General features: G+C 37.8%; 1 protein-coding gene across 5 annotated transcripts in view; it reads right to left on the bottom strand.

Annotated features, from left to right (window-relative positions):
• Positions 1-1,807: 1,807 nt before the first annotated feature.
• Positions 1,808-13,428, bottom strand: part of NLRP3 (NLR family, pyrin domain containing 3) — a 49,658-nt gene continuing 38,037 nt past the window's right edge. For 4 of the 5 annotated variants that reach the window (XM_010846468.1, XM_010846466.1, XM_010846467.1 and 1 more), the window contains 3 exons: positions 6,421-6,591; positions 5,792-5,962; positions 1,808-2,586 (listed from right to left, as the gene is read on the bottom strand). In XM_010846468.1, the coding sequence (XP_010844770.1) occupies positions 2,487-2,586; positions 5,792-5,962; positions 6,421-6,591 (442 nt within the window). In that variant the 3' untranslated portion in view covers positions 1,808-2,486. Of the gene's footprint in view, positions 2,587-5,791; positions 5,963-6,420; positions 6,592-13,428 lie in introns of those variants that run through there. The other variant, XM_010846469.1, reaches the window with a different exon arrangement.

The following is a 13,428-nucleotide window of genomic DNA, read 5'->3' on the forward strand; positions in this document are numbered from 1 at the left end:
CTTGGAGAATTTTGAGCATTACTTTACTAGCAATTGTGCGGTAGTTTGAGCATTCTTTGGTATTGCCTTTCTTTGGGATTGGAATGAAAACTGACCTTTTCCAGTCTGTGGCCACTGCTGAGTTTTCCAAATTTGCTGGCATATTGAGTGCAGCACTTTCACAGCATCATCTTTTAGGATTTGTAGACTTGAATGGTGACAAAAATTGTCTTTGCTTTTCTTTTGCCTGTACACTTAATAACTTTTATTGCTATGATTAATAGGATTTTGTTATATTTTAAGTGGCAGGTGTTTAGAAATAGTATTTCTTTTTAATTAAACTTTTTATTTGGAAATAACATCATATGTACATAAAAGATGCATGAACAAGAACAGTTTAAAGGATAATTTAATAACTCCCCCACCCCAACATCTACCCATTATTAACACTGACATTGACATTCTTGAATATAGTGTCCTTTACCTTTTCATAGAACTTCCTCATTTGGAGTTTGTGTGGTGTTTGCTAATTAAATTTTGGGTTCTCAACCAGAAACACGCAATAATTGATATCAGTTTCTCCTCAAGTCATCTTACCTGAAAGAAGGCGTCCATCTGCCCTCCCTGATATTTTTTATTAGATGGTCAGGGTACTGTCTAGTTTCTGGTTTTTATATAGTTAGTATTTTTCTTTTGCAACTGATTAGCCAATGTAAAAAGATAATTTCAGACTACATAAGAATCCTGCTCATCATTTAAATTTCCTATTAGGTTTTAGCACCCACTGCTGCTTCAAGCCTGACTTAATTTTTACTATGATGATTGGAAAGAATGATTTCTTTCTAACTGTTTGTGTTGATGTTTGCATATTGATTTTCTATCCATCATCTTTACTTATTTTTTAGCTGTCCTAGTGAGGAAAACTTCATGGATTTTTCCAAGTTAATAGTTATACTGTGGGGTCTTTATTCAGATATTTCTCTTGACCTTTGAGAGGTAAAATCTTAATTCAATTTTGAGAGCCTAGTGCACAGAAATGTTTCTATCTTTCCAGCTTAACTGTGTGTTTCTAATTATATTTTATCCTGAATGTCAAGGTATTTTTAGCAGAGAGGCAGTCTGCAATACCTCACTTTACTAAGATGCAAAAATACAAATATTGAGACTGGAGTTACTCAAAAGTGCTGGTACTACAGAAGACAAAGACTTTGCATCAGAATATAAATTACATACTGCTTCCCTATTGAAAGAGTCTTACCATGAAAAAAAGTTAGCTCATCTAAAAAAGCAGTTTTGATCCCTGGGTCTGAAAGATCCCCTGGAGAAGGAAATGGCAACCCACTCCAGTATTGTTGCCTGGAGAATTCCATGGACAGAGGAGCCTTGAGGGCTATACTCCATGGGTTGCAAAGAGTTGGACATGATTGAGTGACTAACTTTCACTCTTTTCAGAAATCCAATGGCTACACTTTGACAAGCAAGGTCTAGATGACTCACTTGAAAAAGGAAGTAGTATTTCTATCTTGAACAATTCCATGTGGTTCGAGAGTTTCTCCATGTGTGGAAAAGTAATTAATCAATACATATTAATGAGTTAATGCTGTGTGAAGTGTGATAGATGAAATGCTCTTGTGATGAGATAAATCCAAGACAAATTCTTAAAACTGAAGGCAAAATGCATTTTCTACATAATACTTCTGTTTATGAATATAGGCTCCATCTACTCTAAAATTTTCCTTTGCATGATTTTCAACCTCCTGTCTTACCAGAACTGAAATTTCAACCATCAGAGTTAGAGGGATTTTTTTCCTCATTCATTACAATTGAATCATTTGGCAAAGAGATTTTTTTAATACATGAAGCAATTTAATTTATCTTTAGTAGTTTAGATAAATAAGTAAATGGCTTTCTAGGCACCCTCTCTTAAAACCAAGGAAAGGAAACAATTTAACTCAATAAATACAGTAAAGATTTTTTTTCTATTTTCAAAACTTCCAACCAGCTATAATACAATAAAAATCAGTTATTTTATTAGAATATATAACAGTTAAAAAATTAAAAATAAATAAGTTGCTGCCACAAAATTGCAGCATAATATATAGTTAACTCATTCTGTTATGGTCAGTTAAGAGAAAGATGGCAGGAAAGATGATATAGTCAAAGAAAAAAAGTGGGGAGAGGTACAAAGGAAAGGAGAGTTAGAGTAAAAAGAGAAAAAGAAAGAAAAAGTGTTTTCCTGAATGAGTTACATACATGAGGTCACCAAGAGGAACACATCCTCTGACTGAGCCACTGCGGTAAGAACTGTATCATTTGATGATTTTACTGCACTGGTGTCTTCAACCTAGGGGTAAAGGAGATTCTCACATTCACCAAGCAGAAGGACCATCAGCAAGTTTTCACTCTTCCTCACTGGACCAGAAGAATTGCAGAGAGGTGATCTTAATGCTGAAGGAGGAATGCTCACTACCACTTGTCCACACCTGAACGGCAGAGTGCTTCCACCACTACCGAGAAGGCTCAAAGACAATGGTTAATTCAGGCTTTTCTTCTTGAAGTGTTTCTAGGGCACGTTTTGTGTCATAGTTGAAATACATTTCACACAACCTATAAAAGCAAAAAGAGAGCCTTGGATTACACTCTTCAAATGAACACTTTGAGAGTTTTGGGCTTTAAAAATCTCGTCTCCTCTCTTAACCTCATACTTCTAAGCTTTCCAGTGCTACATATCATGCCTAATGTGATTTCTGTTACATTTTTAACCTTCATGTTTGGAAATGTTTAAAAGTGCAAATACAAAGAGAATAGTATAATTAATCCTGCCATCTAGCTTTGACAGTTAACAACTCATGGCCAGTCTTGTTTCATCTATTACCCACCCAACTCCTCACATCAGTGGATTATTGTAAGCACAGCAGTTCAAGCATCTATAAATATATCAATGTGTGAAATGAAACAACTTTTAAAAGAGAATTACAATGCAATTATCATACCCATAAAGGTTAACAATAACTTTCACATATCAATATATGTCCAACCAGTGTTTCAATTTCCTCAGTGGTCTGATAAAATTTTTATATTATGTTAATTTAATCAGGAGCCATATAAAGCCCACACATTGAGAATTCCCTGATGGTCCAGTGGTTAAGATTTGGTGCTTTCACTCCTGTGGTTTAGGTTCAATTCCTTGTCAGGGAAACAAGTTCCCATAAGTCACAGCCCACCCCTCCACTCTGCCAAAAAACCCCACATATTGTAATTGCTTGGTACACCTATCAATGATATGAGTTCTTCCTCCATCTCTCTCTCTCTTTTTTTTTAATCTCCCTTACAACTTAAGTAAGAAATTATGCTATTCGTCCTGTATCATTTCTAGTAATCTTGATTTGGGTATGTTACGGATGCTTTATGTTCCTTCAAAATTCATATGTTAAAGCCTTAACCCTCATTGTGATGGTATTTGGAAATGGAGCCTTCAGGATGTAATGAGGGTTACATGAGTTCATGGGGATGAGTCCTCAAGATGGGATTAGTGCCCTTATAAGAAAAGATACCATAGCATGTACTCTCTATCTCTGTCTCTGTCTGTCTCTCTTTCTCTCTGTGTACCACATGAGGACACAACAAGCCCAGAGGAAAGCTCTCTGCTGCTGCTGCTAAGTCACTTCAGTCGTGTCCAACTCTGTGTGACCCCGTAGATGGCAGCCCACCATGCTCCCGCGTCCCTGGGATTCTCCAGGCAAGAACACTGGAATGGGTTGCCATTTCCTTCTCCAATGCATGAAAGTGAAAAGTGAAAGTGAAGTCACTCAGTCGGGTCTGACTCTTAGTGACCCCATGGACTGCAGCCTACCAGGCTCCTCCGCCCATGGGATTTTCCAGGCAAGAGTACTGGAGTGGGGTGCCATTCCCTTCTCCAGAGGAAAGCTCTCACCAGAAACCAAATGAGCCAGCACCATGATCTTGGATGTTCCACCCTCCAGAACTATGAGAAATGAATGACTACGATTTGTTTAAGGCATATAGACTATTCTATTTTGTTATGGCAGCCTGAGTTCACAAGGCAGGTTGACTGCATCCATGGATCCCCCAGTCTGTGTTGAGCTTGTCCCTTATCTCCAGAGTGTCCTAAAGATATAGATAATAAGTAAACAAGAAAATGATATAGCTTATATGATGGTGTTCAACACAGTGGAGGAAAATAAGCAGAGAAGAGGAAAGGCATTGCTGGGTTGCTATTTTCAGTAGGATGGTTATAGTCAGACTCACAGAAAAGACCTCTGAGCAAAGAATTTAAGGATTCACAGGAATAAGACATGTGGATATCAAAGTGTAAGAAGTCCCAGGCAGAGGGAACAGCAAGTGTATAGTGTCGGAGGTGACAGTTTTTTGAAACAGCAAAGAGAACAATGTGAATGGAGAAGGAACTAGGGTTAGAAGATGACTGCAGAAATAGCAGGATTATGTGGGGCTTTAGACACTGCCATGAGTTTGTGGCTCTTGCTTTGTGAAACAAGCATGCTAGTAGGAGTGATATGCTCTGACTCACGTTTTAGCAATACCTCCATCTGCAGTGGTAGATGCAGAATAGCCTAGTAGAATGCCATCAGGACAGTCCAGACAAGAGGTGACAATGGCTTGAGCCAGAAAAGGAGCTGTGAAGCTAGCAAAAAGTGGTCAATGAGTGGGCATGCTGTGAAAACAGAGCTAAAAGGACATGTCAATGGACTGGATATTCACATAAAGAAAAAGTATCAAAGACAACACAAGGCTTTCTGCACCTGAACAGTTCAGACTGAGTTACCATTGACTGGGATGGGTGAGAAACGGATTTTACACAGAAGGGGACAGCACAGGTTTGGGTTTGGACACATCAAGTTTGGGTGGCTTATTAGATATCCAAGCAGAAAAGTGAGACAAGCATTTAGACATGGAATTCAGGGAGATATGAACTGGAGGGAGGGGTACAGCACATATGTGGTAAAATCAGAAGGCTAGATGATATTTAAAAAAAAAAAAAAGGCAGAAAGTATAGAGAAGAAAAATTAACTCAGAGATTGAGTTCTGGGTATTCAGCATGCAAAGGTCAAGATGATGAAGAGAAACCGGAGGAGACTGAGCAGAAAGAGCCAATGTAATAGGAGAAAATTCAGAGTAGAGTATGTTGTCCCTAAAACCAAGTGAAGGAAATGTCTTTAGTGAAGGATGTGATTACCAATGCTAGCAGAAGTTACAAAACTAATTAGGAAGCCCTTACTAGAGAGGTAATCAATGAGTGGCTTAGTGGTATCATTGATGATGGAAGGGAGCAGATGGTCCCAACACCCTGAAGATAGGCCAAATTTTATGAATTTATGATCTTGATGTTTCTGGAGCACATTTCAATTAGAAATTCTCAGAAGCAAGATGCACAACACCCTACTATGCAAGGACTTTTACAATAGATGGGTCTAATTTTACAAAGTACAATACTTTGTATAGAAACATAATTCTATTTAGCTACTTTCATTGGGAATTGTGTTTCTTTCAAGAATATGGATGGAAAGTCTTTTCACACCCAGCTTAAATTTAGTTATTCCAAACATCTGGATGAAGTTGAATATGGAGTTCATGACTCACATACAGTATACATTAAAAAAAAAAAAAATCTGCAGTTGGACAAGGCTCAACCTTCAGACTGAGCAACTAAACTGAACTGAACTGAATAACCTTACCCAGAGTGCAAATGAAGCCATCCTGGATTTTGGAAACTGCAAAAATTTTCTTTAGCACTGTGAGCCCTGCCATACAAATCTCTGCAGGGCACACTTACCTCAGGCTTTTCAGGAGGCAGCCCTGCTGTTTGAGCACTTCACAGAGAAGCATGACCCCCAGATCACCCAAGTCGTTGTTGCCTAGGCACAGCTTTCGCAGGCTCTGGTTAGAAGTTAGAAGTGTGGAAAGATCCCAGCAGCAGTGTGATGTGAGGCTGCAGTTGTCTAACCTGCAAGAAAGAAGGTGACTTTTTAAAAATGTCCCCTTAATTATCCTACACAGGTTTCCCAGATCTTAGCCTGTAATGTTTCAAATGTAGGAAAAGCTCAGGATTAACAAGCTTTGAACTGCTTTATGTGCCAAGAGTTATTCTCTCTTCTTCAAATGAGAGTATTTTTTCCAATCTACTGGATTGTGCAGATCAAATTAGTAAGAGCAGTTTGTGAAACAGTTCTTCCCAAATTCTGTGCCTCCCCACAAATTTTCCTAAAACAAAAGTGCGTACCAACCCCAAGGAACTCTAGTATTCACCTTTACACTATCTAGAAGTACAGCTCCTCCCAGTACCATAATCCTGTAATAATCCAAACCCTAGGAAGACATATCGCTTCTCATCATTCTCCCAAACTACCCCATTCCCTGGGGCCACTATGCATTCCTATCACCATAATAAGCTAAGAGACTTACTCCAACACCTGAAGCTTGCAGTTGCGGTGCAAGAGTCCCTCACAGAGTAGCTTGACCCCCATGTCTCCAAGAGCATTGCCCTGTAGGTAAAGGTGGGTGAGATTCTGATTTGTACTGAGCACTGAGGATAGAGCTGGACAACAACCTGATGTAAGGCCAGAATTCACCAACCTGTGGAAGGAATAAGGAAAAGAAAATTCAATGTGGGGTGGGGAGGATAAATCAGGAGCTTAGGATGAACATACACACACTACTATATATAAGATGATAACCAAAAGGACTATATAACACAAGGAATTCTACTCAATATTCTGTGACAACCTATATAAGAAAATAATCTAAAAAAGAATGAATATAGGTATATGTATAACTGAATCACTTCACTGTACACCTGAAGCTAACACATTGTAAATCAACTGTACTCCAATAAAAGTAAAATAAATTAAAAAAAAAAAAAAGAATCCTCAATGCCCAACCTTTCTTGGACATCACACAGCTGTCTCAACATAGGAATGTCATCTTATCTGAAAAGTTTCATCCCTCAACTTACAGACCAGAAGCCAGCATCTTGAATATAATCTGTAAACAGTATGACTCCTTATCTCTGGCCTCATAAAAGATACAGATGATGTCTAAGCAGATGCTTTCCTGGGGTCAATAGAAGAGACAGAGCAAAAGCAAACTGATTCACATTACCTCCACATTTCTCCTTCTTCCTACATATATTCCCTCTGGCTATACATGTTCCTCACAACCACTTCTTCAAGAAAGACATCCCAGATTATCTCTTACTATTAATACTAATTCTCATTATTTTTATATTAACAGTGCAGAGACTACCTTATTTGATTTTTCTATCAACTGGGCAAGGGGGCAGTGTAGCTCTAACTGTAGAATATTTTTTTACAGATGAGAAAGCTGAAGCTCATCAAATCATGTTCCCCTTAAGGTCAAAGAGAAAGTATTTGGAAGAGAAGGAACCTATACTAACACCTTCTAGAATCATCCCCTGCTCCATTGCCCCTTCTATCCACCTCATACTATGTTCTGCACTATAAAGGGCCTCTCAGAGTATAAAGCCTAGTTTTGCATTATACTCAGTAAAATTAAGACTGTTGATGTACGACTACTCTTGGGTCAAGTTGAGCATACACCATATATTTGTGAAATGTATACCATATGTTTGTGAAAAAGCATTTCACAAGCTGCTCAACTTTATAACTAGATAATATTATAATATAGCATTATCACCCAACAACAGCATGAGGGCTCTGAAATAGAGAGCTGTGTCACTTCTGAAAAGAAGCTCAGAGGGTGGTATAGTATACAGAAAGTCACAATGTGAGACCTTGAACAAAGCCTTTATTTAAGAGTATCTCATGCAGGCACATTCCTTTCTGCCAGAACCCTTAACCATGATATGTTTTTAAATTCTAAGGTGTCTTGGAATCAGGAAAAATAGAAGAAAGTCATTCAAATAGTATAGCATGAACAGATGACCAAAAGGAAACAGAAGTACTTACCCACCCACTGGTCTCCATCTTCATAGTTAAGGATGAATCACAACAAAAAGACTGAGCAAGCAAGACAATGAGGGAAATGAAGCCCGAGATGGGTGAGCAAAAGAAACTGAGTGGTTTATAGCAAGTTTTATCTCCAGCTAAGAAGAATTTTATCAGAGGATCTTTAGTGAACGTGCAGAAGGGTTTTTCAGGACTCCTGGCTGTTAGAATGAACGTTTGTAGTCCCTTACCCCCAAATTTCGTACGTTGAAATCTTAACTCCCAATGTGATGGTATTAGAATGTGGGGCCTTTGAGATGTGATTAGGTCTTGAGGGTGGAGTCCTCACCATGGGATTAGCACCCTTATAAAAGAGACCCCAGAGATTTGCTTTGCTCCTATTACAATGTGAAAAAACCAGAGTGGCTGTATGCAAGGCAGGAACAGAGTTCTTATCAGGAACCAGGTGATCTACAGGCCTAACCCTAACCCTAACCTTGGATTTCCAACCACCAGAACAGTGAGAAAGAAATATTTGTTGTTTGAGCCACCCAGGCTGTAGTATTTTTGTTATCACAGTCCAAATGGACTAAGATACTGGTAAAGATGAAGAACGCTCCAGAAGTCTAGAGATAGTCATCAAAAAGGAAAGGAAGAATATTTTGAAAGTTACAGAATAGTAATTTTTACCACTGTTTCCAAAAAAGGGTTGGAAGGTATTATACAACAAATGTCTGAGGAGAAGTACAATGAAGTGGCAGCAATTACCAGCAGATAGGGTGGTTTTGTTAAGAATAAGTCACATCAGGCTTACCAAAACCACTGAGATTGACTGAAGGGTACACAGAGCATATAGTGAAATGTTTAGAAAATCAAACCACCAAGCCCTACCAAACAATCTATTAGGTTTGAGGAATGTAACCAACATCCTATATCTTGGTTTCACCCAATCCATTCAACTCAGATCTACATTTACATTTACTGAACATAGATATTTCACCATGTATTATATGGTGATTGATTTTTTAAAAATTATAATGATTTTGTGATTTATGTCACAAAAATGTCTCACAAAGAAAACTGAGGAAGAAGGTCTAACATCTACTGAGTATCTACTAAGTGCCTGGGTGTGTGATGATACATTTAAATAGGATTATTTCATTGAAGTATTACAAAACCAAGATGCAGGTGTTATTTTTAGCTTTATTTTTAAATAGAAAAACTGAGAATCAGAGAACTTAATTGAATAAGAAGGCGTTTTCTAGATGAATGGTGGGAATGGGAGAGTAAGGGTAACCCTTCAGGCAAAAGGAAAATGCTACACAAGGGTGAGGAAGGGCGAAAAACTAGCCAGATTCTTAGAATTAAAAATTAATTTAGTATGACTCAAAACAGAGTGAAGGGCCTGGTAGGCAAGAGGGAAGGAGCAGTGATCTAGGGCTGACTTCAAAGAAAAACTTCTGAAAGTTTTTTGAGCAAAAGTCCAATATTAACCAATATGCACTTTAGAAAATTCCCTGCAGTGTTATGTAAAAGAAAGATGAAAGGCAGAGGGGATTGAAAGTAAAAACAAAATAAAAATTATCCTCTGTTTACTTGTCAGCTGCCTGGAAAGTCCCACTATTCAACAACATGGAATAGACAGGGCAAGAAGAGGGCAAAGGAGAGGGATGAGAAATAAGTTACAAGAAATAAAGATTTGCAAATGCTTAGTATGCGATGCTTGTGTAACACTGTGGAGGGGGCAGGGGCAATATATAGTCAGAAAGAAAGGTCTAAAGTTCAAAATAAGGAAATTTGACTGTTTCTAACAAAATATAAAATGCCTAAGTTTTGCCTTATTAATTCTACTTATAGAATATAAGAAATATGCTTACATAAAGTATATACAAATATGCATTTTTCAGAGTTATTTGTAACAGTAAAAAAGAAACTCATATAATAGTACATCATTCAATGAGCAGCAAACTACATTACTGTAATGAATACTACAGAGCATTACCAAAATCTGTAGATTTGTATATAGCAGCATGGCAATGTGTCCACAATAAATGAAAAAAGCAAATCATGGAAAAGTATCCACATACTGATTCTTGTTTGGACAGACATAGTGTTATGGGTTGAATCATGTCCCCCAAAATTTCATATGTTGAAGTCTTATCCCCTAGTACTTCAGAATGTGACCTTATTTAAAAATATGGTTATTGAAGGTGTAATTAGTTAAGATGAGGTAATTAAAGTAAGCTCTAGTCCAATAAGACTGATATTATTATAAAAGGGGGACATTCAAACACAGAGACAGACACACATCAGCACAGTTAGAATACCAAGTGCTGAAAAAACTAAGATTGAAGTAATGCACCTACAAGGAATGTCAAAGATTGACAGTAAACAATGAGAAACTGGAAGAGAAGTATGAAACAGATTCTTCCTCACAGCCATCAGAAAAAACCAACCCTGACAACACCTTGATCTTGGCCTTTTAGCCTCTGCTATTGAAATAAAATAAACTTTGGTTGGAACTATTTTAACAGCAGAATACACATTCATCTCAAGAGCACTTGAAATATTTTCTAGGATGGATCATATGTTAGGCCACAAAACAAATCTTAAAAAATTCAATAAGACTGAAATTATGCCAAGTATCTTCTCTGACCACAGTGGTACAAAACTAGAAATCAATAACAGGAGGGTAACTGAGGAAACTCAAATACATGAAAATTTAAACAACACTCTTCTGAACAACCAATGGGTCAAATAAAAAATGTTACAGGAAATAAAAAATAGCTTGAGTTAGACAAAAATTAAAACACAATATACCAAAACTTATAGGATGCAGCAAAATCATTTCTGATAGGGAAGTTTCTAGGTATAAATGCACACATCAAGAAAATTGAGAGATCTTAATTAAGCAGCTGGACTACCCTGATGGCTCAGAGGTAAAAAATCTACCTGTCAATACAGGAAAAACATGTTCAATCCCTGGGTCAGGAAGATCTCCTTGGAGAAGGAAATCCCAACCCACTCCAGTATTCTTGCTTGGGAAATCCCATGGACAGAGGAACTTGGCAGGCTATCGTCCATGGGTCCCAAAAGAGTCAGACACAACTTAGCTACTAAACAACAGCAACAATTAAACAACTAACTTTACACCTCAAGGAACTAGAAGAAGGGGAATAAAGTAAGCCCCAAAGTTAACAAAAGGAAGGAAATAAAAAAGATTATAGCAGAAATAAATAAAATAAAGAACAGGGAAATAATAGGAAAAATATTAGCCAATTAAGTAGGCCCTTAGACAATTTACAAACGTTTAGCTAGGAAAAAAAAAAATAATAATAATAAAGAGAGAGAGAACCCAAATCAATAAAATTATAAAAAAGGTGAGACATTAAAACTGATACCACAGAAATACAAAAGATCATAAGAAGTGCTATAAACAACTATAACCACCTGGACAATCTACAAAATCTGAAAAATTCTTAGAAACATGCTAAATACCATTGACTCAGAAATAGAAAATCTAAACAGACTAATCACTAATAAAGAGAATGAAGTAGTACTCAAAAAAACTCACAACAAAGAAAAGCCCAGGACCAGATGACTTCACTGATGAGTTTTAGTAAACATTTAAAGAAAAATTAATGCCAATTCTTCTCAAATTCTTCCAAAAATTAAAGAAAAAGGAAAAATCACTAACTCATTTTATGAGGCCAGTTACCTTGATACCAAAAAGGACACTATAAGAAAAGAAAACTAAAGGCCAATCTCTTTGATGAATATAAATTCTCAACAAAACACTAGTAAATTAAATTCAGCAACACATTATTAGTATCATGCACCATAATCAAGTGGAATTTATCTTCAGATGCAAGGACTGCTCAACATATGCAAATCAATCAATGTGATATACCACATTGCTGCTTCTGCTGCTAAGCCGCTTCAGTCTTCTGTGACTCTTTGCGTCCCTATGGACCATAGCCCTCCAGGTTCCTCTGTCTGTGGGATTCTTCAGGCAAGAATACTGGAGTGGATTGCCTTGCCCTCCTCCAGGGGATCTTCCCCACCCAGGGATTGAACCCATCTTCCCCACCCAGGAACTGAACCCATTTTCCCCACCCAGGGATTGAACCCACATCTCTTGGATTTCCTTGCACTGGCAGGCAGGTCTTTACCACTAGCACCACCTAGGAAGCCTGATGTATCACATTAATGAAATAAAATTTAAAAATTAAAACAGACTTATGGACATGGTAGAGGGGAGAAAGGAGGGGGTGGGGTGTACGGAGAGAGTAACATGGAAAACATACAATACATATGTAAAATAGATAGCCAACAGGAATTTGCTAGCCAATGGGAATTTGCTGTGTGACTCAGGGAACTCAAACTGGGGATCTGTAACAACCTAGAGGGTGTGATAGGGAGGGAGGTGGCAGAAAAGTTCAAGAGGGAGGGGTCATAGGTATACCTAATGCTGATTCAAAAAGTTTCATTCTTTTACATGTGAATATTCAATTTTCCTAGCACCAGTTATTGACAGACTGTCTCTTCTTCTTGAGTATTATTGGTTCTCTTGGCAAATGTTAGTTGAAAGTGTATACTAACTTATTTCTGGGCTCTATATTCTGTTCCAATTATTCACTTGTCTGTTTTTGTTGCCAGTGTCATACTGTTTAATTTCCCTAATTTTATACTATAGTTTGAAATGGAAGTGTAACACCTCTCACTTTGTTCTTTTTTCTCAGAATGAAAGTGTACATGAAAGTTGCTCACTCACGTCTGACTCCTTGTGACTCCATGGACTATACAGTCTATGGAATTCTCCAGTTCAGAATACTGGAGAGGGTAGCCATTCCCTTCTCCAGGGGATCAAAGTATATTATAAAATCATAGTAATCAAAACAGTATGGCAGTGGCATAAAAACAGACAATAGGTCAATGTAACAGGATCAAGACCCAAGAAATAAATCCATAAATATGCAGTCAACAGATATTTGACAAAGGAGCCAAGAATATTCAATGCTGAAGATAATCTCGTCAATAAATGGTGCTGGAGAAATAAGACATTCATAATAAAGGGAATGAAGCTAGATCCCTGTCACACACTACTCCCCAAAATCAACTCAAAATGGATTAAATACTTAAATGTAGGGGTGTCCCTGGACTCAGTGGTAAAGAATCCGCCTGCCAATGAAGGACACAATGTTTTGATCCCTGACCTAGGAAGATCCCACATAACATGGAGCAACTAAATCTGTGTGTCACAACTATTGAGCTTGTGCTCTAGAACCCAGGAGCCACAGCTAGGGAAGCCCACATGCCCTAGAACCCGAGCTCCACCACAAGAGAAACTACCACAGTGAGAGGCCCATACACCACGACTAGAGAGTAGCCCCCACTCACAGCAACTGGAGAAAGCCCACACTCAGCAACAAAGATCCAGCACAGCCATAAATAAATAAAATTAAAAAAAAAAAAAGATTGAGAGGGACACAGGAGGGAGTTTTTT

This window comes from Bison bison, unplaced genomic scaffold (assembly GCF_000754665.1).
Source record: "Bison bison bison isolate TAMUID 2011002044 unplaced genomic scaffold, Bison_UMD1.0 scf7180017864238, whole genome shotgun sequence".
Classification (NCBI taxonomy): Eukaryota; Metazoa; Chordata; class Mammalia; order Artiodactyla; family Bovidae; genus Bison; species Bison bison.